Source organism: Leishmania mexicana, chromosome 16 (assembly GCF_000234665.1).
Source record: "Leishmania mexicana MHOM/GT/2001/U1103 complete genome, chromosome 16".
In the NCBI taxonomy this organism is placed as follows: domain Eukaryota; phylum Euglenozoa; class Kinetoplastea; order Trypanosomatida; family Trypanosomatidae; genus Leishmania; species Leishmania mexicana.
Genome location: NC_018320.1, coordinates 489,018 through 516,016, shown reverse-complemented (window position 1 = coordinate 516,016; position 26,999 = coordinate 489,018). Strand labels below are relative to the sequence as shown.

Here is a 26,999-nt window from a genome sequence, read left to right as displayed (position 1 = left end):
TAGCTCCCTCGCTCTCGCTTGGGCACACGCACACGCACGCACCGCCCCTGTTCCTTTCCACCCAAACCTACACACGCACACACCGCACTCATCATGCCGCCGAAGGCTCGTCCTCCCCTGCCGCCTGGTGACGTGGAGCGCGGCGAGAAGCTGTTCAAGGGCCGCGCTGCCCAGTGCCACACTGCCACCAAGGGTGGCTCCAACGGTGTGGGCCCGAACCTGTTCGGCATCGTCCACCGCCCCTCCGGCAAGGTCGAGGGCTTCACGTACAGCAAGGCGAACGCCGATTCCGGCGTAATCTGGACGCCGGAAGTGCTGGACGTGTACCTGGAGAACCCGAAGAAGTTCATGCCTGGCACGAAGATGTCGTTTGCCGGCATCAAGAAGCCGCAGGAGCGCGCCGACGTGATTGCGTACCTCGAGACCCTCAAGTAAGATGAGGACACCGCATGCGCCATCAGGGGCCGAGAGCGTAGAATCACCCTCTAGGAGCCACGTCCGCGACGACGGCGGTGGCACCACCGTTTTCTGGCCTTCTTCTTGGCCTAATGTGCCGTCAGCTACACCTGCGCCTCTCTCGCTATTTCCCGCATCAGCCTCCCCTGCAATGTGAGGTGTGTGCAGTGCCTTCCGATGCATAGAGTGAAGCAGGTCTACGTGTGTGCGCAAATCTCTATTATACGCGCGTGCGCGTGATTACGCCTCCGCACTGGTCTATACACCATGCCTGTGTGTGTCGCCTCGCCCTCTCGCTCGCTCGGCATGGGCGGATGTGTAAGCGGTGCACAGTCCTTTGCACACACCGATACGCACAGGCGCGTGTGGGGAGACGGAGCGCGAGAAAAGAGAGGGGGGGAGATGGGGGGAGACCCGTGCTCGTGCACACAGGCGCACACACACACACACAGCCCGCATCGCCTTGCTTTCTTTCTTGCTCTCCTCCCATTCCTCCTCCCCCCCCCCACTCCCTTCTCTCGTACTTCTCATTTCCTCTTGCTCCCTGAGCCAGTCCGGCGTCCGTCACGCACGCAGGCATGCGCAACCACCGCTGTGTGGGGCGGTAAATAATGAGCGTAAGCTAGCCCAAGAAGGGGTTGAAGGCGGAAGGAAACGGACAATGTTAGCCCAACGCCACCAGCAAGGGCGGAGCGGCAGGGTTGCCGCCTCAACGTAGCACAAGGAAAGGTGAAAGACGAGAAGAGAAGCCCGAAGACGACGAGAAGGGTGAGGCTTGGCGTAGCGCACCCACAGAAAACAGTGACATGCATGTAAGGCTGAGCTGAAGGAGCGGGTATGTGTATGTGCGCCAGGACAAGGGTGAAGGTAAAGCAGAGAGAAAGGCGTCGTTGTGTCGTCCTCACTTGGACTGCAGCCGCGCGTACACGTTGTTGTCGATCATCCCGGTCTCCTGCCCTCTCTCTCCCTACATATCCCTAGGGGCCTCTTTCTCTGTCCTGTGCACTCGATACTCTCGTTTTGTCGTTAGTCCGAAGAGTTGGTGCGGCGGAGGTCCGCCTCGACCACCACCGCGCACCCAGCTCCTTGCTGTGTCACGCCTCGCCTGTGCCGTGCACTTGGTGTGCGCTCATGCCGCTCACCTCCTCCCTCCTCTCAGCCAAATTTTTTATTGGGTTGTCCTTCTGTTTTGTTCCCTCGCGTGCACGTCGGCCCGCGTACCGGACTTCGCGACCACCCCTGCCCTTCTCCAATCGTCACTCGCCATCAGCGGGGCGACGCGCAAGTAAGCCCGTCCCCGACGGTCGCCATCCCTTTCACGTGTGCGTGCGTGTCAGGTGTGTTGTTTGCGGTCCACCTGCTCATCCAGCGGCCTCTCACGAGACCCTCCGTGTATACCGTGATCTCGTCCGCCCTTCCTGTTTCTTTGGTGCCTTATTTTACGTGTTGAGGGACGACTTGCATGCACGTACGCGCCCACCCTCCCGCGTGCTTCTCTGTCTCTGTCTTTAGCCCCCTCCTCCTCCGCCTGTGTCTCGCGGCGCATATTTCCCGAGAAAGCGAGTTCGAACAAACAGTGAGCGAGCGAGCCTGGTGTCCGTCAGCTCTGGTACTGCCCCCCCTCCTCCTCCTTCACCCCCCCTCTTACACCTGTCATCCTTCTTTCGTTGTTGCTAATATTCCCCCCCCCCCGACGCCCACCACCTTAGTGGTCGTTAGCCCCTTACTCTTCGGATTCTTCAATTGGGTTGCCTTTCGCTTTGCGTGTATCTCAGTTCGGCCCTCGCCGAGTATCCTTGACGCGTGTGTGCGTGCGTGTGTATGCGCGTGTGCGTCAAGTGGACGTGGGGACGTTGCATGCACGCCCCTCTCCGCCCGGCACACGCACGCACGCGTGCACACGTGCGACCGGGCCTACACGAAGGGGTGGGGGGAGGGAGATGCAGTGTAGAAGTGTGCAGACGGCTGAACTGGTGAGCTGTGCAGGGTGGGGGGAGGCGAAGCGCAGCAAAAAAACAGAAGTGCAGGCAACACCCATACCCACGCACGGAAACATGAAAGACACCCGCGCACACACGCACGAGGGTGCGGCAGCCGCGCCACGTTTTGGCGAGCGGAAGCGAACTCAGCTCAGAGAGGCTCGAACAACAAGCGTCAAGGGGCTGCCCCCGATCTCATCCCAAAAGGAGAGGGCGCAACGCACAGCACGCTGTTGTGCCTTCGTGAGACACGTGTGTGTGTGTGTGTGTGTGTGTGTGTGGATTCGAGGCGCAGCGGAGACCTGTTTTTTTTTGGAGGGAGTTGAGCACAGCGAAGCAGGCATGAGCTAATAGGCATCATCCGACGATGTCACTGGTCGTGCCGCAATTTCGGGAAACGATGCCTCCCACCTCCCACGTCACCTCTTCTGCCCTTCTCCCCCGTCTTCTTCAGCGCTCACGCATAGCATACAGACGCGGTAATCATCCAGAACGCCAAAAGCGCAGCACCGGTGCACCAGCTCGACAGCGCAGTGCCCCTCACCATCCTTCCACTCGCTCGCTCGCTCTCCGGCCGGCACGCGGCCCAGTCGGTGGCCAAGGGGGGGTCCATGCCCGAGAGCGCGTGTGCGCGTGTGTTTCCTTGCTCTTTGAGAGGGGTGAGAGAAGAGTGGGAGGGGGCCTCTATTAGAATCTGCATGGTGTGCCAAGCAGCGCCATCACCACCACCCCTCCCTCGCCCACGTCGCGCATAGATAAACCCCAAGCTATCCTCCATCATCACAGACCAAGCGGCGCTGCATCGCTGTGTGTGCGTGTAGAGGCCCGCCTCCTCACCGACGCCTCCTTCTTCTTTGAGTGTGTCCATCCGCGTCTTGTGCGCTGTCTCGTCACCTCTTCCGCCCTCCACACGGCCCCTCGCGCCTGCCTATCTGGGGCGGTCATCGGCAGCGGGTACGGAGCCGGTGCTCAGGCGGGAGCTCCGCGAAGGGTTGAGCACCCCGAGCGCGTCCACGTAGTGCCTTACTCTTCGCCAGCGTGCCGTTCAAGAGGGGAAAGGCGTACGTACATCAGAGAAGCACACGCGGGCGTTGCTTTATTTCGTGACGAAGATGTCGTACGACACGAATCTGCACCGCACCTTTGACTACCAGCTATCCCCTGCGCCGCTGCGCATCATCGACTGGGCCCCGGTGAAGGCCGTCGCTCGGTCAGTGCTTCAGTCTGGCCAAGGCGCCAAGGAGTTCACGCTTGTCGATGACGCCACATCGAACGCGTCCTCCGTGGCGGCGGCATACGCGCAGCAGGAGAATCAGCGTCGCGTGCGTGAAAGCCGTGAGTCATCGGCCTCCCTGTCCACACCTGCGGCTACAGAGGATGCGGCAGCGCCCGGGGGGCCGCTCTCTGCCATTGGGGAGTCGACCGTGTCGGAGTTTCCGGGCCTCTCCGCGGCATCGCCCTATTACACCCCCGGAATGAACAGCGGTGCGGCAGCCGCGGCCGGATGCAGTGGCGGTGGCCACGCGGAGCTCTGCGTCCTGCATGTAGATGATGCGCCACCACAGCAGCAGCAGCGACAGCAGTCGGATACGTGGGCAGCCACACCCGGTGAACCGGCTGGGGGGGCGGCCACGGCAACATCAGAGGCGCTGGCGCACACGGTTGTCTCGTCGGCCGAGACGACGAGTGCTGTGGCGGCACCAGCAACAGCAGTCTTGGTAAACGGCAGCGGCACCGGCACGCCTGCGGCCGTAATGGATAGCGCACAGCGGCCACGCACGTCCTCACCTTTGGCGGCACCACCGCTGTTGGCGAAGGGGGTGTCGCAGTACGGTGCTGCGGGCGTGATGTACGGCTTCGACACGGTGTACCACAAGGGCTCCTTTGGCGTTCTGGCGGGTCTTTTCACCGGCGCCGGGTATCACCAGGTGAACACACACTATCGACAAGAGCAGTCGGCACCACCGCGGCGTACAGAGCCGGCAAAGGGCGAGCACGGGAGTTGGGTTGGGACACTAGGAGCAGCAGCGAGGACATCACAGGCTGTAACTCCGTCAGCTGTCCCGACACCGCGGTCCGACTCGATGACGAGGGCCGCTACAAATCCCAGCTGCTCGGAGCAAGGGCTCAGCGGTGCTGCGGACGCCGCGGTGGTGCCCGGTGCAGTGGAGCTGCAGGCAGCAGAGAACAGTGCACCGTCTCCACCGCCCACCCTGCAGCCGCGGCTGGAGCAAGTGATCGCTTCTCACCGCCACGGCCAACTACAGGTCTACAACGCGCTTCAGCTGTTCTGGTACTGGGGTGCGCGGCGGTGGACCGGTGTGCTGAACGTGCGTGTCACACCGCTGCCGTCCGGGGATGCGCTGCTGCCGGTGTGCGAGTACGTGGCACGCACGGTGATGACGGAGTGCTCACTTGTCATCGACGACCCTGTCGTGTACCTTCACAGCTTCGTCGTGATGCTGGGACGGCGCACACGGGCTGCGGAGGAACTGGGCAGCAGCCCCAGTACCAGTGCCGCCGTCGTGGGTGCCGAGGTGCAGAGCTGCAATGAGCTATACCAGGCAGGGTCGAGGCACCCCCTCGAAGCCGCTGCCGAAGCGTCTCTCACAGACGAGGCCACCGGCACGGCTACCACCGGTGCTCAGCACCATCCGGCGGAAGGTACTGGCCACCTCTCCGTGCCCCCAGTCCCGGGGGCGCACAGGGATGACATCCAGTCGAGGACGGGTAGGCCGTCGACTGAGGGGAGCACCGCGGCTGGCACACCAGGCAACGCAGGCGTAGCGAGCGTTTCGTCCTCCCCTAATGTGACTCCATCGCCGCCAAGCAGGCACTCACCTGTAATGTCTTCGGCCCAGCACAAGCACAGAAGTCCTCCCACCGCTCGCACGGACACCGCCTCGGATCACGCACACAGCGCGGCGCAATATGATGTCGCAGCTTCACCAGACGCCGCTGCCGTCGACAACGCCAGCGAGGCGCCGCTGCCTGAGTGGCTCTACTGGTATCAGCGGTGCGCGCTAGAGACGACCGATGAATGGCTTTGGAACCGCGCGGCGTCCGAGGTGGCCGACGACGCTGCGCGCTCCGCCACGCCGTGGTGGAAGCCGCGCCACATCAAAATGGGCGTCGGCCTGGCGCTTCGCTACCGCAAGCCTCGCGGCGTGAATGTGTATTGGGGCTGGAGTGCACGAGTGGGCCGCGGCATGCACTTCTCTGGTCACATTGATGTGCTGCGCCGCATGAGCTGCGCGGTCAGCTCCACCTTCGGGTTCCTCGACGTGAGTGTCCGGCTCCGCGTGAACCTCGTCACGCTTCACCAGACGGCCCTGGACGCGGGCGTGTGCTGGCGGCCCATGCCGCAAGTGCCGGAGTTTGCGGTTCGGCTGGCGACGTCGGCCAACGGCACGACACTCGGTGTCGAGATTGCGGACGTGGCGCCGACGCTCTACGGCCCCGTCATCGCGCGGTTGTCGGCTTGGCGCGCACGGCGCCACCACGCAGAGGCCACTGAGCCATATAAAGGTATTGGGGGCAGCGGAGAGGACTGCATGGCCGGCGCTGACCAGAGCAGCGTCGGTGGCGGCGCTCCTGCTGGCGTCGCAGACGCCAGTCGGGAAGATCTAGTAGGGCTTCTGCCCATCACGTGGTATTACTTGCAGGCCACCGGGTCAATCATCACTTCAGCCTTCTCCAGTGTCAAGGGGGCCGTCACGAACACGTTGGCATCCGTGTCATCCGCAAGCAGCGGCACCGGCAGTAGTGGCAGTGGTGGCGACGCCGCCAACACCCCTGCCGCACAAGGCAGTGTGTCCGATGTGCGGCGTCGACCTGCGCTACTCTCCGCCACCCCTACGCTCACCACTCCTGCAACGTCGCCAACGCTACCAGTGGGACACAAGCTGTCCCGCATCGCGCTCCCAGCCGGGAAAGCAAGTCTGCGCTACGCCCGCAACGCGTGGCACGCGCTGGCGGACCTTGGATGGCTGGAGAACATGCTGTCCATATCCCACGTGAACGTGTCGATGGGCGTGACGTCGGAGCCGAGCAACCGGCACCGTGAGTGGAGTCTGTTCCTCATCCTTAGCGAGAAGTGAAGTGGCCTGGTGGGTGTCGTAGCAGAGGAGCGCCAAGAGTGGCTGCACTCCCCGCCCCATCTCCTCATACAATTGTCCTTCGCCATTCCCTTGCGCGTACGTGTGTACGTGTACGTACGTTTAAACGAAGCTTGAGAAGGGTAGTTGCACATGATGGCATGCAAGAGTGCGTGTCGTCTGCCCTCACAGTCCCGCCCTCAACCCCCCCCACCCCACCCCTGCCTGAGCGGCTCCTCTCCCGCTTTCGCGTGTCGCGTCGCAGCGGCGTGTGGTGCATCACGCACACGGAGAGAGAGCGGGAGGCGGGTGTCAGACCACACCATACGCACTGTAGCCGCCACCGCCTTCCCTTATTTACCCGTCGCCCCTCTGTGTTGCCTTACCTTTTTTTCTTTTGGCTCTGCGAGCGCCTGACAGAAAGGCGCGCCACACAGCATCGCGCGCACGTCACTGCGACTCTGCCCCGTCTGTCTCTCCCTCTCCCTCGCTCTCTCTCCCCCCCCCCTCCCACACCCACCCACCCACACACACACACGCACACACGTCCTTCTGTCTAATCACACGCATTCCCCCTCGGTCGCTGGCCGCAAGTCGTGCAGCATACAGCGTCATTGGTAACAGAAATAAAAAAACGGTATCAAGCACGCTGCGGGTAGTCTCAGCCACACACACACACACAGACGTGCACAGATCTCCTTCCCCCTCTCCCCCTCTTGCTTTCCTTCAGTTCACGTTGGTGTTCTGACTGTTGCCGCTGCGTGCGCTGGGCAACGGCGGCCGCCTCTGCGTCTCTGGAGCATTCACCTGCAGCTGAGCTGCTGCTGTTGTCGACGCGTTCGTCCGGGCTGCGGTCGCTGTTCTTCCCACTCATTCTATTGACCTCCCCACAACCCCTCTTCCTCGTTTTCTTGTGCGCTCGCAGGCGGGGCGGCGGTCAGCACTTGGCGGAAGCGACCGTGGGCCCTTCTCTGCCCCACTGCCGTTGTCAAGGAGAAGGGGAGTGGCACCGTTGTCCTCGTCGCCCGCCACTCTCCTCCTCGTGGGGGGGGGACGTGCAGGTTGGCCTTTGAGGGCTGTGCGTGCGCCAACGAAGTACACACGCATCTCACCACACAATCCCCAGTTGTCTTCCGCGCTAAGCACCACCGTCGCCCTCCTCCCCCTAGCGAAGCATGAACAGCGAGGCGAAGCCCTTTGATCACGAGCCCTCGCCAGCAGCACCGCCAGCTCATGCTCCTGTGTGTCAGAACAGCGATGCCAACGGTAGCGAGGCTTCCTCGAGCTCGAGCTTTACCCTTGAGTATGGGCTGGACGAAAATGACAGCGAGCTCTTCTCGGCTGCCCATGCGCCCTCGACGAACCCCTCCGTCCTCGATCCTCATGCCGACGGCCCACACGGATGCAGCGGCCCACCCAGGAAAGCGCTCGCGCGGGCATTAAGCTCATGCAGCGAGCGGGCCACCGTCGTGGAAATCGAAGACGCCGTGCCGTCCGTACCAACCACGCCTGTGCGGCTGGCACAGCCGCCCTTTGGACACTGTGATAGCGGTGCTCATCCGCCGGCAGAGGCGGTTGCGTCTGACCCCCCAGCCCAGTCCATCCAGCAACTCATCGACTGGTACACCCGCCACTACGACAGCGGCGTCGAGGCGACATACCACTACGTGGTAGCATTCATCAACCTCGGCTCAGGTGAGACGGGCATGGGGGAGGAGGTGCTTGGCGCCTTGCGCGACGAGCTTGGCACGAAGCGTGTGATGACCCTGCGTGGGGAGGCGTTCATGAACCCCGCCCCGCTACGTCTTCTCATCAAGCGGCAGGCCGTCATCTATCACACCCCTGACCGGCCACCGTGTCAGCAGCGCGGCACCGTTGTTGGGTGCGGCGGTGACGGCACCGTGTCGTTTATCATGGCGCAACTGGATCTCGTGCGCCGCGAGCTAGAGGAGGAGTTTCAGCCCTTCCTCACCGCGTCTCAGGTGCAGCAGGTGCAGCAGCGGCACCGTGAGAAGTCTGCCTTCGCCACGTCCAGCTTGCGCGATGAGCAGGTGCATCCGTATTTCACGATGCCCGCCCTCGCACCGCTCCCACTCGGTACGGGGAACGACTACAGCAACTGTATGGGCTTCGGCGATGCCTTTTCATCCAGCAGGAGCGCCTGGTGCGGGCTTTGCACCCTCTGCGGATGCGGCAGCGAGGCAGGCGCGCAGGTGGCCACGGCCTTGTGTGATGCCGTGACAGCCCCGTGCGTGAACTTCGACCGGTGGGAGGCCTCGCTGGTGCCGCTGCGAGTGGCGCAAGCAGCGGTGCGGTCTGAGTCCTCGCAAGCAGCGACTGAGGCGGCACAGGGGGCAACCCCGGACGTGCCCTCCAAGGTCAAAGTCGCGGCCTCGGCGCACGCTGCCACCTCCACGGGCGTGCAGGCCCTTCACTCGCCGCTGTGGAACCGCGCCGCTCGGCCCGCAAACGTGGCGAACGCGGTGTGTCTTGTCGACTGGGACAAAGTGCATGCGAGCGGGCAGTGCGCCACGTACGGAGTCATCAACTACTTGGGCGTGGGCTTCGACGCCTACGTGGTGAAGAAATTTGACGACACCCGGCGCGCGCACCCGACGGTGTGCCGCACTCGCGCGCAGAACAAGGCCGTGTACGGGGTGATGGGGATCAGGGCCTCGCTCAGGTGCAAGAAGCTGTACAAGATCATACCAATGGTCTGCGTGCCGCGTCCGCAGCTGAGCGGGGTTGGCGTCGCTGCGGCTGCGACGAGAAGTATGGGTAGCACACGCGACTTTGTAGCGCTGCAGCTGCCCTCCACGGCGAAGGCACTGGTGCTGACGAACGTGAACTGCTACTCCGCCGGCACTCACCCGTGGAATCCGAAGCGCGGCAAACTGCACTACCGCCCGGTCACGCTCCACAACGGCAAGGTCACGCCAACACTCACGACCATCCCTAGCGGCGCTGTAGTAGAGGCGCTTCCGTCACCGACCCCTCGGCCGGTGGCCATCAACGACCGCGCCTTCGAGCTGCAGGCCATGGGCGGCGTGCTGCACTACACCTCTCTGGGCATCGGGCTCAGCACCTCCACGAAGCTCATTCAGGCCGACGAGATGTTCGTCTTTGTTCTCTGCACGCCGGGCGATTTGTACTTTCCGAGTGGCCAGTGCTCCGCTTACACGCAGCTCAACCTGAAAGCGAAGTACGAGGCCCGCATCGAGTCGGACGACAGCGTGCGCGCAAGCTTGAACGTGCAGATCGACGGCGATCCAATGCCGCCTATCACCGAGTCGACGATCATCCACGTACGACCGCAGCCAGGGACGTCAGTGCTTGTCCGCTGCCGCAGCGCCAGCGTCGTTCAGTGAGGCTCTTGGAGCAGAAGGACAGGCATCAAGGACGCGTTACACGATGTCGAACGAGCCCATGCTCCTCGTCTCTTGCTGCTCGGTACCGCAAAGCTCGGCTCATGTGTGTGTCTGTGCGTGTGTGTGTGTGCGTGTGTGCGTGTGCGTGTAACACAGAGCCAGGAAACAAAACCACAAGAGCGGGAGACGTCGTGCGCGTTTTGAGCTCGCACCTTCCGCTGCATCTTTCCACGGCCCCGTGCGCGCGACGATCTGTGTTTCGTCCTTCGCATGTGTGTACATCGTGTTCTGCCACGCACTCACGAAAAAAAAGGAATCCGGCCAGCACAGCAGGACTGCCCTTCCTCACTTTTCCACCCACCCTCTCTCCGACGGCTTTCAACGCACTACCGACGCTCTGCGTTACACTGCGCGCGCGCGTGTGTGTGTGTGTGTGCGTGTGTGTGTCGCGTTGTCCTCTCTCTGTCTCTCCCGCTCGTGCGCTGACGGCAGCGAAGCAATATATTGCATCGGCGTCTGCGGCGCGCTCTGAAGGAGGCGCAGCGTAATCCGGCCCCGTGAAGCCGCAGCAGCTTCTCGCATCCTCGGGCAACTGCTTGCGGCCAACCTTTGCCCCATCTCCCCAAACCGCTCCCCCGTTTCGTCATGGTCATCCAGATTCCGTGGCTGTTTGTGTGCGTCAGCACCGTGCCGATCTTCATGATCTACACGAAGGCAAAGCGCATGGATGCTCGCGAGATGCACGAGGTTCAGATGCGCGTCAAGTACCATTCCGAGTACTGGAAGAAGGGCAACGTTTTTGTGAGCGAGTTCCAGGACAAGGTTGCCGCCCAGGTAATGCGCACCGCAGATCCGCTAGTGGGGAGGGACATTGCCAGCATCTCCGTCAAGGAGCTCGCCGCCGCGGAGAACCCGGCGTGCGCACGACGATGGCTTCTCTTTTAAAACGGTGCACCATAATGACTGAGTCGGTACGATGACCGAGGCACGACGCACATCGCTTCTCCCTCGACCTCAACACCACACACATACACGCTCACATGCAGAGTCGACGACCCAACATGATGTGAGGCGCAACGACAGCGAAGCCACCCTGCGACAGTGGACGCGCTTCATGCCGTTGTCATCTTTCGTGTCGACCACACCACTCCCATGCTGGCCAAGGCGACAGTGCTCGGTAGGCTTGAGCGCGCAGGCAAGTCCCCTCCTCGCTCTCTCCCTGTGGGCAATCGATGTGAAGCGGGCGCAGTCTTCCGCCAGCCCGGGACATCGATTTTGTGCGTGTGTGTGCGTGTGCTCCGCGACTGTGCCCGGTTGCCAGTGCCCGCATATCGTCTCATGCCAGCATGTGTAGCCCGCCACACCCCTTACCACCGCTACCACCCACCACCACCATCACCATCACCACCTCTCTCTCTCTCTCTCGATCTCCACCGCAGCGCGCGTCGCCTCTCAGCCCAATTTTGTGTGCAACGCAGGTTGTGTGTGATCTGGTTTTTCTACACGTCGTCGCCGTCTTTTCCCACCGCGCACTGCGCCCTCGCGTCCTCTCGCAGCCCCCCTCCCCTTCCCCCCGCCCTCACTAACAACTCCCTCTCCCTCTCGTCCTGCCAACCCCCTGCGCCGGACCATCTCTCTGTTAGGGAGACGCCCGAAGGGGGGTGGGGGGTGGTTGACCACAAGAAGTGTGAACCACCCACGGGCGCGCACGCCTCTACTGTCTTGTCCCTCGCCCGCCATCACCAGCAGTCGTTTTTGGGGGGTGGATTGCGGTGCACGGCGCGGCTCTCTCTCTCTCGGTCTTTCCCCTGCTGTGTGTTTTTGTTTTCCGTGCGTTACGCGACTGCTGCGCGCTGGCGTCGCGAATCGCGAGAGGGACCGAGGGAAGGGAAACGGAGGCGCGGCGGGCCGCCACCATCCCTCTACTACTTGCTTTACTTCAGCTTCGCGGCGATCACAGCACTCACCGCTGTGCACACCGCTGCCGTGTTTCCGCGGCACCACGCCAGCCCATACACGTGCACGTACGTCACCTCTGCGTGAGCTGCCTACCCCCGCTCTCTACCACCACCCACCCACCCCGCTCTCCCGTTGCCCACGGTGTCGTTGGAAGGTCACTGCGGTAGTGTCGACAAGAAGCGAGAGACACACGCGTATTCGGGCACTCCGCCCACACGCGACGCGCCATTCAAACAGCAGAGAAACGGAATTTGGCTAACGAAGATGGGGTGCAGGGCGTCTGCGTCTCGCAGCAGGGAGTCGTCGTCGTACGGTAGCAGGGCAGCGCCACTCGAGGTCTCCGTCTCGCCAAACACCAATGCGAACACGCATCACTCGCCAAAGAACTGGTTGTCGGCCTCGCCGCGCCGCAGCAGCCGAAAAGGGGTAGACGTTGGAAACGTCAACAGCGGCTACACCAGGAATGGGCAGCCTGGTCTTCGACAGCGCGCGTACACGCAGGACGACAACCCCCTGGCGCCACCACCGTCTCTGTCGCCAGAAATGGTTCACCAGAGCAACAGCACCCTCGTCAGACGCGCCTCCCCCGCCAACGGACGTGCAAAGGAAACTCCAGGCCTTCGACGCCATCCGTCAGACAATGCCTTTCCGCGCTTGGCGGCCGGTATCAAGGATCACGACGACACGGCCCCAGAACAGCTGTACAAGGAACGGCCTGGGAACCACTTTGATCCGTTACTGATGCCAGACATGCTGCATTTGCAAGAGTCGACGGGTTCCCAGGTAGCCAGCAGCAGCCTGCCATCTCGACCGTCGTCGTACATTGCCACGTTGGACAGCGAGGACCACAACGCCACCTTTCGAACGGAGATCGACTCACACGACAAGACCGATTCCGCGCAGGCCGCCAAGGAATACCAGCAGCACGTGCAGGCCAGGCGGAGCGCACAGGCCGCGCACACGAAGCGGCGTCAACTGGAAGAGTTCGACCCCGTGAGGCCGATGGACAGCTTCAACGTGACGCACCGTGGCTTGCTCGGGCGGTGCTGGGACCGACGTGGGCCGGAGCTGATTCCAGTCTCCTTCGTGCACGCCGTGGAGGCGGCGCTGCGGGCTGCCGAGGAGACGCATCCGGCCAGCACAACCACCTCGCACCCGCCTGGGGCGGAGGCCGGGAAAGACGAGTTCTCGTCTGCCTCACCACACGGCTCCTTGTCCCCGCTGAACCACGGCAGTGCACACTTTCCCGGTGTCGCAGGAGGCAGCGCGCCGTCGAAACCGATGCTGTGCTCCTCACGAGGTGCTGGCTTCGGCGGCCGTCGCGTGCCGCGCCGCTCGCACTGGTTCAGCGTCAGCGGCGATACAATGTGCCCACCCGCCAACGGCAGCGGCCTGAGCAGCCAGGGAGGAGCGAGCATCGTGTCGTCCTACTGCATGAACAGCAGCGTCTCGTCCCCGATCACGCCATGGCCCGGTGTGAGTGGCCCAGGGTTTCCGCTGCCGGCCTCGCCACCTGCGCTGAACCAAGCAGGCACTTCTGTGGTAAGAGGTAAAGCCAAGTCCTTCATGGCCACCGCCGCCTCCTCGCCGGCAGTGTACGGTGGCCCCATCGATAGCTTATCCGACAACAGGGACGACGACGCCGCTTTGCGGCGTCAGTCTCTCACAGCGGAGCAGATCTCCGCGTTGCCGATGGAAAAGCGCGAGGAGTACTACAATGACTTCCTCGCCCACAACTCGCTCTTCATGGGGATCAAGGACTGCTTCGCCTTCCGCCTCCCGGATGGCGTCAGCGACGACCCGACCACCAAGTTCCTGCGCAAGCGGAACCTGGAGCCGGCACCTGGGGTAGTGGCCATGCGATGGAATCGAGTCGAATTCCTCCACCCTACCCTGTACACCCTTATCCGTGCCGTGGCCATGACACAGGGCCTGACGTTCAACGCAGGCCACACAGAGCTGCTGCTGCAAGCGAGCGGCGCCGGCGCACGACAACCTACCATGCAGCACAGCCGTCTGTCACCCGCAGCCTCCACGAACCATATGCTGCATGTCACTGGCGAGGACGGCGGCGCCATCGCAGAGATGCTGATGCGGCGTTCCTTCAGCCAATACGTCCTGTCCTACGTAGAGAACTGCAGCTTCTCGCGCGGCAGCGGCAGTCTGAACAACTCTTTCCTGTCCCAGTCAGACAAGCTGCGCGGCACCGGCGACAGCTCTGGCAGCCACTTCAGCAACTCGTTTGTCAGCCTTCCGCGCAACCACAGCCACCGGCCCGACAAGGACGGCAGCGGCGAGGCCGGCGCCTTTGCGGCTGCCACGTTCCCGGAAGACAGCGTGTTGGCGCTCGCGCTCTGTATTCCCAGCTCGCGTCTCCCATCGCTGATGGGGGCGCTACCACCACCTCAGCTGAGCGGCGTTGGTCGCTCGAGTAGCTACTCAGCATCAACAGCCGCTCCGAAGACCTCTCATGACGGTGACGGCAGTCCGGCGGCGTCGCCAGACCCCTCCGGCACATCGCATGGCGCCTTCACACGTGCCGGGTCGGACGGAAGCGTGCTGGTTGCCTTTAGCGTGAGCAGCTTCAGCGTCTCTATGGACCCCTTCCGCTGGCAGGAGCACCGCTACATCCGGTATCCTGTCGACATGGATAACTCGAAGAAGTCGTCTCGGCACACATACGGGGAGGGTGTCGTGACGGACGTCATGTACGGCGGCATCATGTTTGTGGAGGCCTCGTCGGTCACGGCGGTGAAAGAGCTGCAGGCACTGCTGGCCGGCATGACGTGGACGGAGGGTCGCACGTTGAGCGGCGTCGTCGGTGATGTGCGCAAGCGCCTAAAAGTCCTTCAAGGAAATGGCAAAAAGGTGCGGCAGGCAACAGCACCGCAGCAGCAGCAGCAGGCTGAGGAACAGAAAAGTCACCGGTACCGTATCTGCCGCCGCGTCGGTGGACGCCCCATGCGCGATGCGGTGGAGCTGCAAGAGATATCCTACTACTTCGACGATGCTGAGGTGCGCGAGGAGGTTGTGACGCTGAACCGACCCAAACGGTCAGACGACGTCACCGCAGCGAGAGGCGCTGCGGCCGTGCCTGGCGGGGTGACGGGCAGCTCCGCTGTCTGCTTCGAGTCGAAGCACACCTGCCACGACAACAGCCTCCCAACTGACCCGGACGTCTCGCCGTCTTTTTCGCGCGTGGCCTCCGTGTGGGTGACGCTGCCTGTCATCGCAGTCGTACTGCGCACCTGGGGTCTGCACCTACTCTCAAATCCCGAATTCGCGCAGCCGACAGCATTGTTCTTGCAGAAGTACGCCGGCATCGCGCCGGTGCTGCAGACAACCGCCCTCGGTGCCCTCCACCATGGCAATGACACACCAAGCGAGGAGGTCGACGACAACGTCGACTACCTCTTCTTCGAAGGCGGCGGCCCGAGCGTCACGGTGCCGGCGGCTGCCGCCGTCGAGGCCAACCATCCGCAGCCCGCGCCGCGGATTCCAAAGTTTAACCGCTTTTACGCGTCGAAGCCGAGCACTCCTCTGCTCACAGCAGACGAGCACCACGCCAGTCATCTCGATGCTGAAGCACATGCGCCCGCCAAGGTGCACAGGAGCATCAATACGGCGCTGGATGAGCAAGGTGCCAACGGCGCAGACGGGAACCAGTCGTTGCTCAAGAAGCCTGGCGAGGACACCTGTGACGGGCTCGGTCCTACAAGTCAAAGTCCGGAAGCGTTGGAAGGCGAGGCAACCCACTTGGGGGACAGCGTGAACAGCTGCTCTTTGGCGTCCAAGGTGAAATTAGGCGGCGACCGGCAGAGCAGCCGCGCTTCGAGCTCCATCGATGTGGAGAAGGGCCAGTGCGACAGCGTCAGGGGCAAGAGCTGCGACACTGGGCGCAAGCGCGTCGTCGGCAAGCGATCCAGCGCTGCCAACGAAGGCACTGAAAGTGCGCCGCGGATGCTGCGGTGCGGATCGAGGGTTAAAAAGGCGGAGCCCAACCGCGCGAGTAACAGGGACTCGGTCAGCACCCGCCCCGCTACGCAGTGCAACTCGCCGCTCTCTCCCAGGAGCGGCACACGACCGCAATCGCGCCGCAACGACGCGGACGGCGATCAGGGCATTCCTACCTCGTCGTCACTCTCCTCCTTCCCCAGTTCTCCAGCCGTGACGAAGACCGGCACAGATGACTTCCAAAGAAATCTGAGCAGCCTGGTGACCAGCAGCTGTAGCACGCCGTGCCTGCCCGGCAACAAGCTGCACCAGTCAGCATTGCAGAACCTCTCGCGCAGCCGCCTGAGAAGGACTATGCCGACACCGCTTCTCAGGCTGAGCGCTCTGACCTTTGATACTTCCCCTGTCGAGGCAGCCACTGTCGAGTCGCGTGCCATGGCCTCCACGGTGGGCCCGGAGAGCTCGGCTGCTGCTGTGGCCTCAGGGAAGAAGATGGGTCCGGATGCAGCGCGGGAGGTCTCTAAGGTAGCGTTCCGCTTGCCGCACTCCACAAGAGAGCCTAAGACGCACCTCACTATGGCGAACAGCAGCCTGAAGAGCAGAGGGGCAGAGGCGTCAACCGCATCGGCGGCGGCGGCCCCTTCGCTGCCGTTGCTGCCGCCGAAGCCAGGAAGGGCCGAAACACCCGCAACGCCGACAACCACGACAGCGCAGAAGGGCACCTCTGCGGCGGCCATCGTTGCTATGGCGACTAAGCTCAGAGGGGTCACGGCCGCTTCAACGCGCAGAAAGGCGGCAGGGACGGTCAAGAGGGCACCGGCGCTGGTCAAGCACGCGCGGGCATCCGTCACGCATTTTGTGAAGAGTGGGCAGCGCGCGTACGACACTCCGTCATCGCTCGGTGCGAGCATGCTCAGCACGGGAATCACGGTTAACAGCGCCGAAACCTCGACGGTGTACCGTGCCACGGAGGAAGAGGAGGAAGAGATGTGGTACATGGCCATGCTGGAGGTGAAGGCGCAGCAGCAGGAGCTCGAAGAGCTGCGCCAGGCACGCCGCGACGCCGAGGATGCAGCGAAGCAGCGGGAGGACTTGCTTCGCTCCCTCAACCGTATTCTGCTGCCGCACACCGCCCCGCAGGAGCTCGACGGCGTGCTGCTGTACTTGAGGACGGCGATCTACGAGCCGGAGGACATGCCGCATGGCCGCCTCTTTCTTCAGCACCCAAGCTGGCTGCCAATGCTGGCCGCCGTCTGGACGGCCCCGGTAAATCGAATCCGCGCAGTCGAAATAGCGGTGGAGCTGACCTGGGTGGATATCCCACGCCTCGGTCTTGTTGCAGGTCTGCTGTACCACCAGTACGCGCCTGGGCCTCTGGAGGAACTGATCATACGGACCGACAAGCTGCTTGGATCTCCCCGGACGACCACGACGCTGCCGAACAACTACGGTTCCTACGCGGACCTCGGAGACGAAACGGCAGGACGGCCCACGAAGCCGCGCCTGCTGACCGCCCGATTCCGCCAGTTCAAGCGTGGCCAAAACAAAGGTCGCAGAGCCGGCGCCAACCGAGGCAGCAGCACCTTGAACTTCACGACGGAGCTAGATCAGATGACCAGCGGCTTTGGCCCGGGGTGTCCACCGTTTGTCATCACACCCGAGGAGGCCCGTGACACGCTGTGGCTGCTGCTGTGCTCCGTGGCGGCGAACATGAAGGTCCCGACGTTCCGTGTGGTGCTTCGCGGGCTGCCAACGGGTGAAATCAGCGCCACCTCCGGCGTCAGCGGTGCTGGCCGCGTTCGCAACCACGGCAGAGACCGCACCCCCTTCACGTACCTCGCCTCCCTCTTCGCCGGGGCAGTCTCACGCTTCCGCGACGAGCACGACGACGCGCAGCTCCTGCTCAAGTCCCGCTCCATGGTGCTAGACAGCTTCGTTGTATGCCCAGCCTCGCAGCTAGGGTCCGCCCGAGATGCGCACAGCTACCCGCAGAGGTCAGACAGCAGCGGCTTTGGCACCAGCGGCTCACTGCATCCAGACGAGGACGGGACTGCGTTGTCGTCCTCCATGTCCGAGCGAAAGGCCGGCAACACGTTTCGGCAAATGCCGTCCTTGGTGATCATGTCGTTACCCGCAGCAGCGTCGGCGGACATGGGTGAGGCGGCGTGCTCGCCGGATCGGCACAGATGCAGCTCAAACAACACCTTCGCCGCTGTGCGCCCCATCGCCGCGCCAACCCCATGTGCTGGTGAGACGTCTGCAGGTGTGTCGATCAGCGGGGGAGGCGATGGCGCGGCTCGAGGGATTGAGGCCGTGCAGACGCACCAGCATCGCGTGCAGCGCCACCGCACGTGGGTGCGCAACGGTAACGATGTCGAGGCGCGACCCTTCTACGAGCTGCTGGTGCACCGCTGCGATGCGGTCGAGGAAGCCGCATCATCTACCGAACACGATGCCGACGATGCGCCCTCTCGGCTTTGGCAGAGCCCACCGCCGTCCCCCCCGCCACGCCACTCGCCTGGCAGCGGCTTTGCTCGGGGACTGCGGACTGCGGAAGATGAGCAGGTGGCTCTGCAGAGCGAGGCGGCCGCGCTGCGCGAGCGGGCCAGTGACATCTGGGAGGCTCTGCGCAAGTCGGTCAAGCACTACAACCAACTCCAGGTGGAGGCACATCATAAGGCGATGAAGCGGAATGGCGTAGGCAAGTTACCCTTTTCACCGCCTCCGCAGCAGCCGCGGCAGATTCTGTTGGAGTACTAGTCGTTGGGCTCAAGCCATAGGGTGGGGGAAGGTCAGCAAAGTGAGAGAGACATGTGCGACTGGGGCAAGGGCGGGAGGCTGTACACGCACGCACCCGATATGCGCGGGACATCAGACGGAAACCGAGTGGCAACGACCCTGCGGACACCGCCCCAAGCACAGAGCCAGACAAAGAAACAAGGTCGGTGTCGAAGATGTCGCATAGGAGGGGCCCCCCTCCCCCCCCACACACACATGGCAACTCGTCAGCAGCCAAGAAGAAGGACGAGTGGGACCGCGGCACGTCGTGTTTTCATCCGTTCCACTGCCCCTTTACATGCGCCTGCAGGTGTCTCTGTACAACCCACGAAGAATGCGGCGATACAAGAAGAAGGGACGGCGTCGGTGTGTGGTGACTGCTCCTCGAGCGTCGCTGCGCACGAAACCGCCGCCACCATGTGTCGCCTCCCGCACGGCTGGCGCGGGCGCGGCCCGTGCACAGAAACGCGCTTGTCTGCGAGTCTCTCTCCTACCCTCACCATTCTCCGCACCCTTTCCTTGTGTTTGATGGGGCAATGGCACACACCTCGACGCGCACACGGAGAGAGACACTCATTCACACGGCGGTCGCCCCCCCCTCCCCTCCCTTCCCACTCCCTCGACGTTTGTGTGTGTGTGTGTGTGTGTGTGTGTGCATGTGTGCGTGTGTCTCCCGCTTGGTGGTACACCTCAAACGGTGGGCGTTGTAAACACGTCATCCCCCTTCCCCATCCACCCACCCACTCACCCACCCCACCACTCGCGCGCTCCTCGGCCCCTTCACCTTAGCGCGCACACACGCGCGCGAGAATGCGTTCAAGCCCCAGGCAGCCGCTGCCTCCCATTCAAGTCAATGTCGGTGAGGTGGTAAGCCCAACATTCACGCTGTCGCCCTCGCCGTCGCAGTCGCAGTCGCAACTCTTCTCTCCCTCAGATTCTCTCATCGGCAAGGAGCAGGCGTCGCAGGGGGCCTACGACGGCATCGGTGCCAGTGCCACCTGTTCGTCTCACTACTCGAAGACTGAGAAGGGCGCAGGGTCCCCACGGGGGGGCGAGTCCATCTCTGCACCATCCTCGACCGATGCGACCACGGAGATGCACGCTACGCCAGAGCCGTCGTCCCTGGCACAGCCCTCCTCGTCGACGACCCGCTCAGACTCGCTGTCGTGGCGCAGGGTAGCGGTACTAACGGCGACGCCGTCCTCACCAACCGTCATGATGTTGCCCAACAACTCCTTCTTTGGCAAGAAGACGTGTGCCGCTTCTGCACCAGTAGCAGCAACAACCGTGGACGTGGCTGTTGTGCCGCTCCGCACGCCCGTCCTCACGGCGCAAAGGCCGCCGCAGCCACCCGCTCAGCGTGCCATACCCGCACCCGCAGCAGCAGCGGCGACAGCGCAGTCGGCTAAGGCGCGCCTATCTCGACGACGAGACAGTGCGGAGGCGCGGGCGAGCGTGCTGGCGACGGCGCGGCACCGCCGCCTGCTGCCACTGACCGGTGCAAAGGGTTTAGAGCACGAAGTGGAGAAGGACGGCGCTGCTGCGTCGGCGGTGCGTTCGACGAGGGGATCCGCGTTGGGGAAGTCTGTCTCGCTCTCGTCGGAGCTGCAAGTGAGCGTGGACAGTTCTGCCCCTGCGGTAGGGAGTTTGCTGGGCAACAGGGGCAGCTCTCGCTCCTCTTCCCGGGCTCCGGCAGCGCTGTCGTCGCCGTTACCCGTCAACGCGACTTTCGCCGAAGCTTCCGTCCTTGAACATGAGGCTGCTACTGAAGCGCTTGTGCGCGCTGCCAGTCTGCACTCCAGCGGCAGTCGGCTGAGCGACAACGCTTCGCCGCCGAGTGAGGGCGAAGCCACCGTAGGTTCACTGACGAGTCTCCAGCAGCGGTTGTGGGGTTGGACGGGGGGCACGACCACGTGCGTGCCCTCCGCCACTGGACACGGTGTCGACATGTCTGAGCCACACCGAGGACAAGGGCAGCAAAGGTGCTTCAAAACGACGTCGCGCGTATGCACAGCACGGCGTTCTGCGAGCGCAGCAGCCTCTCCAGACAGCACCAACGTGAGGGCGGCGGCGCGGTGGAGGCGGGTGCTTGACAGCGAGCGCACTCGTGGTGAGCGAGGTAAGCGTGTTGCGCACATCTTACTTCAGCGCCTGCTCAGCACCGTAGCAACAACGGGGCCTTTCGGCGGCGTGTTTGGCCACTTCGATGACTTGAGCCCGGACATGTGCGACGACGAAGTCGGCAGCGTCGTCAGCGGGGGCCACCTGCGCCCCCTCTGCGAGCGCGCGGTTGCGGCGACGTACCTCCTCAGCTCCCTCGTTGACGGTCTCCCGCGGCACCAGCAGAGTCTCAGTCCGTACATCTACATGCTGGTCGACTTCACGTTCGTATCCGACACGCCAACCAACCGCGCCATTCTGGGCGGCAGCGTGCAAGACGAGGAACTCCTCAACACCCTCGAACTGCACCGAAAGGATGGCAGGGATGGTGATGACAGGGAGACGGTGGCTGCCGCCTCTGGGTTACCGCCTGCCGTGATGGGACATGAGTCGGCCTCGCGGCTATGCGGCGAGGTGCACCGCGGCAGCCGCTTTCCTTGCCACATCGATGACGGCCTCGGCAATGCCAAAGATCTGTGTGAACTGCTGTACCCGAGCTTCACACGAATGACGTACGTTGCCGCGCACTTCGACGCGGCACGAACGACCGTAGAGCTGGCCCACGAGGTGCGGTCTCTCGAGCTGCATCAACGCAACGTGCCACGTCTGATCGAGTGCACGCACCGGCACTGGATGCGATGCCTTATGCATGCGGTGCTGCGCGCGTGGAAGCGCTTGTGCCACGAGAGAAAGGTGCAGGAACAGCGTCAGCGCGCCCGCTGGGCGGAGCGTTGGACGTGCGTGTGGGTGCGTATTGCCCTGCGACGCTGGCGTGGATACGGGGCACTGACGCTGCAGATCGCCGAGGCCGACAGCTTGGCGAAGGCCCTCCTGGCGAAGAAGCACGCCGACATTGAGCGGCTGGAGAACGAGTCTGCATCGATGCAGGCCTCCTGCGCAGTCCTTCAGGACACCCTGCACCGCCAAGATGAGGAGCGCGACGCCGTCGAGGGGGTCACTGTGCAGCGGGAGCAGGTGTACAAGAAGCTGCTGCAACATGTCCGCGAGATCGACCGGGTTGGATCGCTCATGCTGCGCTCGCTGCTGCTGCCTGACGCCCCGCCAGTTCTGGACGAAGCGACCGCCTTGATCGGCTTCTCGGCGGCGAGCACCACCTCTGGTGATGGTGACCGAAGTTCATCGGCACTGTCGCTTAACGTGTCGCAGGCTAATCTGGGCTGCTCTGCAGCGACATCGCCCCTATCAACGGCAAGCGACGAGTTGGTGGTCCGGCATCCACCGCATACACTGGTAGCACTGCCAACGCTGCTGCAGTGGGCCAAGGCATGCGTCGATACGGTGCAGACCGAGTACGTCTCCTACTTCCCCGACGAGGAAGACGAAGTGGATGACGACGCCGATGTTGCCGAGGTGGCGACCGAAGGCAGCGCCAACGATGCCATCACGAGTCAGGGGACGGAGGAGGCGAAGGATGCGGTGCAGGAAAAAGTTGGCCTCCGCGACAAGAGCATCGCTTCGCAATCGCCACACCTGCGTCCTTCGCTGGATGCGCCCTCCACGAGGAAGGTACCACTGCCGCGCGCGACTTGTACAGATGGGGCGAGCATGAAGGAAGCTACGCGCAGCCCCCTCACCGGTCTCGAGATGCTACTCAACCCTGCCGCCGCAGAGGTGTCGGCGTCGACCACGAGATCCATCGCAGCATCGGACACTGTTCTGGTGCCGCTGCACATGATTCTCTTGCTGATGCGGGGCTGCTGCGGGGCACAGGATGGATCAAAGGTGGCTAGCCACGACAGGTACGACGCTCTCGCCACAACGACAACGACGTCCGTGACGATCACCAGCGCGGCCGACGCATCGCTGGCCGACGATAGCGGTGCCGCCACTGCCACAGTCCCCTCGTGGGATCTCGTGCGCACCATCGAACTTGCCGACAGAGTCATCCTGGGCGAGTGCCATACCCTGCTCCACAAAGAGGAGCAGCTGGCCGACATGGACGGTGACGGCGGTAGTGCAGAAGTAGCCAGTGCCACGCACGAAGAGCGCTGGCCGCCGGCCCCGTCGAACTCTGAAGAGGCCAGAGACGGCCTCGTCGGCGTGTCCGTCTCCAGTGTCTCCATCGTGTACAGTCTCTCTTCCACCACACGAGAAAACCTGCAGCAGGTGTGCCGCGTCGTCGTTGACACGTATGAGCAGCTCACCGGCACTGCGTGCATTGTCACGGCCGAGCAGCTATTCGAGAGGTCGCGCGGCACGCTGCTGGTGCTGATAGCGGCCCTCATGCGCTACTATACAAACTGGTCCACGCGCGACAGGCAGCAACTCCCGCCTCTGTCCATCAAAGGCAAGCGGACCGGTCTCCCCACCTCGACAGCCGCCGCGCATGAAGGGAAGAAGCACAGGCTGAACAGTGAGTGGTCGCACCCACCGCACAGCCACCGTGGCTGGCTGGAACAAGTTCAACGCCAGGCACAGTGGATCGCCCTGTCCTTTAGTGCTCTGCACGATGCCGTTCGCTTCGCCAAACGCTCGACCAACGTCCTCAGCATTATCGAGCAAGAGCGCGTGGCGAGGCTGCTCCAGCGGATCTCGCTGACAGAGTTCATGGACATCCTGTGCCGGTCGCCAGACCACACAATGCAGAGCTATGTGGACATCATCGGTGTCGTCGAGCGGTACGCACCGTCGCTGGACCTTGTATTCCATCAGTACGCCGTGCCCCTGGCGCAGTTGTGTGCCGACAGCGAGGCGGCCAAGAGCACCCCCACTCAGAGCAGGGACGCCAGAGACGACGGCGACGCGTACATCACGGGCAACACCGTATGGAATCTTCTGTGCCTCACTTGTCTTGCCGGCAAGGCGCCGCGCTTCTCTGGAGCGTCCTCGAAGGGAGGCGCGTCCTTGGCGTCGCTAGCGCTGGCCACCCCATCGCCGCCGCTCCCCGCAACGCTGCATCGTCCGGCAGTGTTCAGCCTTATCGAGCATGCGGCACAGGGTAGCGTCGCGTCCACCGCGATGCAGAGGTCGCGCGCGTCGATGCGGAGCTTCAGCGGGGCCACTGCTTCACTTCCAAGGGAAAGGTCCTTTGTCAGCTCACCAGTAAAAGAAATGTCGTCGCGCACGAAGTTCCCACGGGCGGTGTCGGTGAGCCGCAAGGGTCGCCCCATCCCCTGCTACGCCCGAGCACTGCGCGATGACCGCCACGTCGACCTGCGCTCCGACACCGGGGCCGTGTGCGTCAACTACGTGCAGTTTGTGAAGCTCGTCATTCGTCTTGCGCATGCATGGCAGTGCCAGCAGCAGCAGCAGCCGCTGATGGCGCAAGAAAAGGCGCTGCATCGTGCGGAGACGGGCGAGGAGGGCGGTCAGCGGGCCACCAGAAGTCTAATGGACATGCCAAGCGGCTCCCCACTCACCGGCGCGGCTGCATCCCCCCTCAGCAGCCTCGCGTCCTCCACCGTCGACAACACCGGCTCTAGCGACCACGTCCGCTACGAAGCCATCGACTACACGAGTCCGCTCTGCCCCTCGTACTTCAATACATTCTTGGGTGGGCTGCTGCTGCCACGTCTGCTGGGCGCGAACCGCTGGATCGGCGCGGTGCAGTGTGCCTTTAGGAGCAAGCCAGTCCTCGAACTGCTCGCACAGCATCACGACTCGCTGCTGACGGTGTTCAACACGTACCAGCAGCCATGCGAAAGCCGAGGCGTTCGTGCGGCACTGCCGCCTCCATTCTCGACCATACTGGCCTCACAAGTCTTCACGAAAAACGTCGACACTGAGCAGCACTCAACAGTCTCGCTGATAATCGACGGCGGACACAGGCTGAGCCACGTGGAGCATTCGTCCTTTGTCCACGCCACAAACGGCAACAACCAACCCAGCAGCACGGCCACGGGAGCGTGGCCCACGGGGAGGAAGGAGTCTGGAGAGTTGCCCATCAGACCAGACCCCAACCAGCGAAGGTACCCCGGAAGCCGGTCGCACCCAGGATCCGTTTCCGGCGCGCGTGACGTGGGCATTGTGAGCGTGCTGCGCTGGAAGAATGTGCAAGGAATGGCAAAGGACCTCCAGTGGCACCGCGAGGTGCGCCTGACGGAGACTGGGATACGGCACTGTTTCGACCATGTCGTGGCCGACAGCGCGCGTGAAGGCGAAGTGCTGTTCTTTGCCGAGTTCCTTCAGCTACTGTGCGCCATCGCTGCCTACGCCGCACCGGACCCGGCAGTGCCGCTTGAGGCGAAACTCCATTCCTTTTTTCAAACTCGCGTGCTGACTCTGCTAGAGTAAGCAGATCACGGAGGGAGGGGAGGGGGAGAGGTAGCGCTGGACGCCCGCTGCCAATCAACTCCACCCCTCCCTCCCCCCTCTCACGCCCCGGCACCCGCCCGGTGCCGCGGAATTCGTCAGCGCACCACATCTCTGATGTAATACAACAGCAAGCGTACACTGGCCGCATCGGGACACACACACGCACACGCATGTATATGTGCGCATGCACAGTCGGCGCATGTTCACGGCGGCGCATGTCCGGGGAACGCAGACACGCACTGAGAAGAGAAAGACCGCGCGACACGGGGAGGAGACGGAGGCGGGGCAGGCGGTGTGTGCGTGCCTGTGTGCGTGTGTGTGTGTGTGTGTGTGGGCTCGGCATGCATATTTATTCGTTTTGTCTGACGTGGGAGTCGTCCCTCTCCTTTTCTATTTCCTTCATCCGAGCCTTCCGTGCCCTCTCCCCCTCCCCCTCTCCCTCTCCCTCTCGTGCCGGGGGGGGGGCCGCGCGCGCGTCGCTGCCTTCACCTCGGTGTAGTACCTTGTGGGTCTTCCACTGCCGCCGCCATGGCCGTACACGGAGCCGGCCGCGGTGAAGAAACAAACACGAAGAGGCAACGCATGAGGCCTGCCCTCTCACGCCGGGAGAGGGGCGGTACGTATATGCGCCCGCGCGGAGCCATGCGTAGGACCCAGTGCTCAACGTTTGGGAGTCCATCGCAGCGCCGTGTGTGGTGAGAAGGGCATGGTTGGCGAGATGGCGCCGCCATCAACCCACTCCCTTCCTTTGACATTACCTTGTACATTTCCTTTGCCCCATTTCCCGGTGCAAGGGCCCTTACGTGGTGGGGTGGCGGGGTCTATGACGAGGGTGCGCACCGCACTGCACGTGCATGACAGTGCTGCAGCGCCAGCAGCCTAACTCCCCCTTCGACACGTGGGGCTCGTCAACGATCCTTTCCTCCCCCTCCCCCTCATCCCGTTGTCTTCAGAAGCGCAACCTCCATCTCGCCCCCCCCCTCCCCTTCTCACCCCCCCCCACCCACTCAACAGCAACAACAACCCTTCCCTTCCTGTGAGGCGACTGGAGGCGGCGCACTTGCAGAGGCGCTTCGGCCCACTTCGTCCTTTCTTGGCCAACAACTCGCAAAGGTGCCCGAACTCCAACAAGGGAGAGGATGGGCGACTCGGTCACGACACTCCCCGGCGTCCTGGCGCGAGGGCCGGCGCTGCACGCCCTCGTCCGTGTGGAGCTCACCAACGGCACGGTGGTGGTCGGGCGCTTGCTGGAGATGGACGCGGCCACCATGAACACTAAGGTAGACGCCATCACACTCACCGCAGTGCGCCGTCGTCGTGGCCGCCCGCGCGAGGACGCCCCGGCGACACGCGCAGTCGCGACGGCTGGCAGCAGCAGCAGCAGCCCCGCTGGCGGGAGCCACGGCATGGCGGTACGCAAGGCTGAGGACACGATAGAGCTGAGCCCCATCGCCCTGCGGTGCATCCAGAGCATCGTCGTGCGTGGTGCCTGTATTCGCTACTTGGACTTCATCCACGAGACCAAAGACGGCGGCACGAGCTACGGCGAGGTGCTGGTAGCCGCGGAGCAGGTGAGGCCCTCTGTGTAGGGGGAGGGGGGGGGGCATGTCGCAAAGGATTCTCAGTGATGGCGGACGCCGAAGGGAGACGAGGAAGCAGGGCGGGACAGGGAGCACGAATGCAGCGTGCTGTCTGTGCCGGTGCACCAACATGGACGTCCACATCATCTTTTCCGGAGGCCAGCCACCTCCCCCACGCCCTACTCCTCCAATCTCCCCTGCTACCCATTCCTTCGACTGATTCGGTCACGCACACAAGCGCATGCGTGTCGGCGCGCAAGATGCGGTGGTGGTGTGCTGGCACCATTCACCACCCGAGCTGGAGGAGGAGGTGTGAGGACACTGGTAGACGCTGTGTTGCCCATGTCTCCCTCAAACTCCCAGCTGGCCGCGCCATCACCAACGCAAGAGAAA

The 26,999-nt window shown here is 63.4% G+C and overlaps 7 protein-coding genes across 7 annotated transcripts; all 7 read left to right on the top strand.

Annotated features, from left to right (window-relative positions):
• Positions 1-93: 93 nt before the first annotated feature.
• On the top strand, positions 94-435 carry LMXM_16_1310 (putative cytochrome c; the record flags this gene model as incomplete). The annotated part of the gene is made up of 1 exon (XM_003873770.1): positions 94-435. One exon carries the CDS (start codon positions 94-96, stop codon positions 433-435), a length of 342 nt encoding a protein of 113 aa, XP_003873819.1.
• Positions 436-3,547: 3,112 nt separating this feature from the next.
• On the top strand, positions 3,548-6,535 carry LMXM_16_1300 (conserved hypothetical protein; the record flags this gene model as incomplete). Its single annotated transcript, XM_003873769.1, has 1 exon — positions 3,548-6,535. The coding sequence occupies one exon, from the start codon at positions 3,548-3,550 to the stop codon at positions 6,533-6,535; it is 2,988 nt and encodes a 995-aa protein (XP_003873818.1).
• A 1,172-nt stretch (positions 6,536-7,707) lies between these two features.
• Positions 7,708-9,900, top strand: LMXM_16_1290 (conserved hypothetical protein; the record flags this gene model as incomplete). The annotated part of the gene is made up of 1 exon (XM_003873768.1): positions 7,708-9,900. One exon carries the CDS (start codon positions 7,708-7,710, stop codon positions 9,898-9,900), a length of 2,193 nt encoding a protein of 730 aa, XP_003873817.1.
• A 645-nt stretch (positions 9,901-10,545) lies between these two features.
• Positions 10,546-10,845, top strand: LMXM_16_1280 (conserved hypothetical protein; the record flags this gene model as incomplete). Its single annotated transcript, XM_003873767.1, has 1 exon — positions 10,546-10,845. One exon carries the CDS (start codon positions 10,546-10,548, stop codon positions 10,843-10,845), a length of 300 nt encoding a protein of 99 aa, XP_003873816.1.
• Positions 10,846-12,123: 1,278 nt separating this feature from the next.
• On the top strand, positions 12,124-18,573 carry LMXM_16_1270 (conserved hypothetical protein; the record flags this gene model as incomplete). The annotated part of the gene is made up of 1 exon (XM_003873766.1): positions 12,124-18,573. One exon carries the CDS (start codon positions 12,124-12,126, stop codon positions 18,571-18,573), a length of 6,450 nt encoding a protein of 2,149 aa, XP_003873815.1.
• Positions 18,574-19,806: 1,233 nt separating this feature from the next.
• On the top strand, positions 19,807-25,005 carry LMXM_16_1260 (conserved hypothetical protein; the record flags this gene model as incomplete). The annotated part of the gene is made up of 1 exon (XM_003873765.1): positions 19,807-25,005. The coding sequence occupies one exon, from the start codon at positions 19,807-19,809 to the stop codon at positions 25,003-25,005; it is 5,199 nt and encodes a 1,732-aa protein (XP_003873814.1).
• A 1,160-nt stretch (positions 25,006-26,165) lies between these two features.
• Positions 26,166-26,615, top strand: LMXM_16_1250 (conserved hypothetical protein; the record flags this gene model as incomplete). Its single annotated transcript, XM_003873764.1, has 1 exon — positions 26,166-26,615. One exon carries the CDS (start codon positions 26,166-26,168, stop codon positions 26,613-26,615), a length of 450 nt encoding a protein of 149 aa, XP_003873813.1.
• Positions 26,616-26,999: the final 384 nt, after the last annotated feature.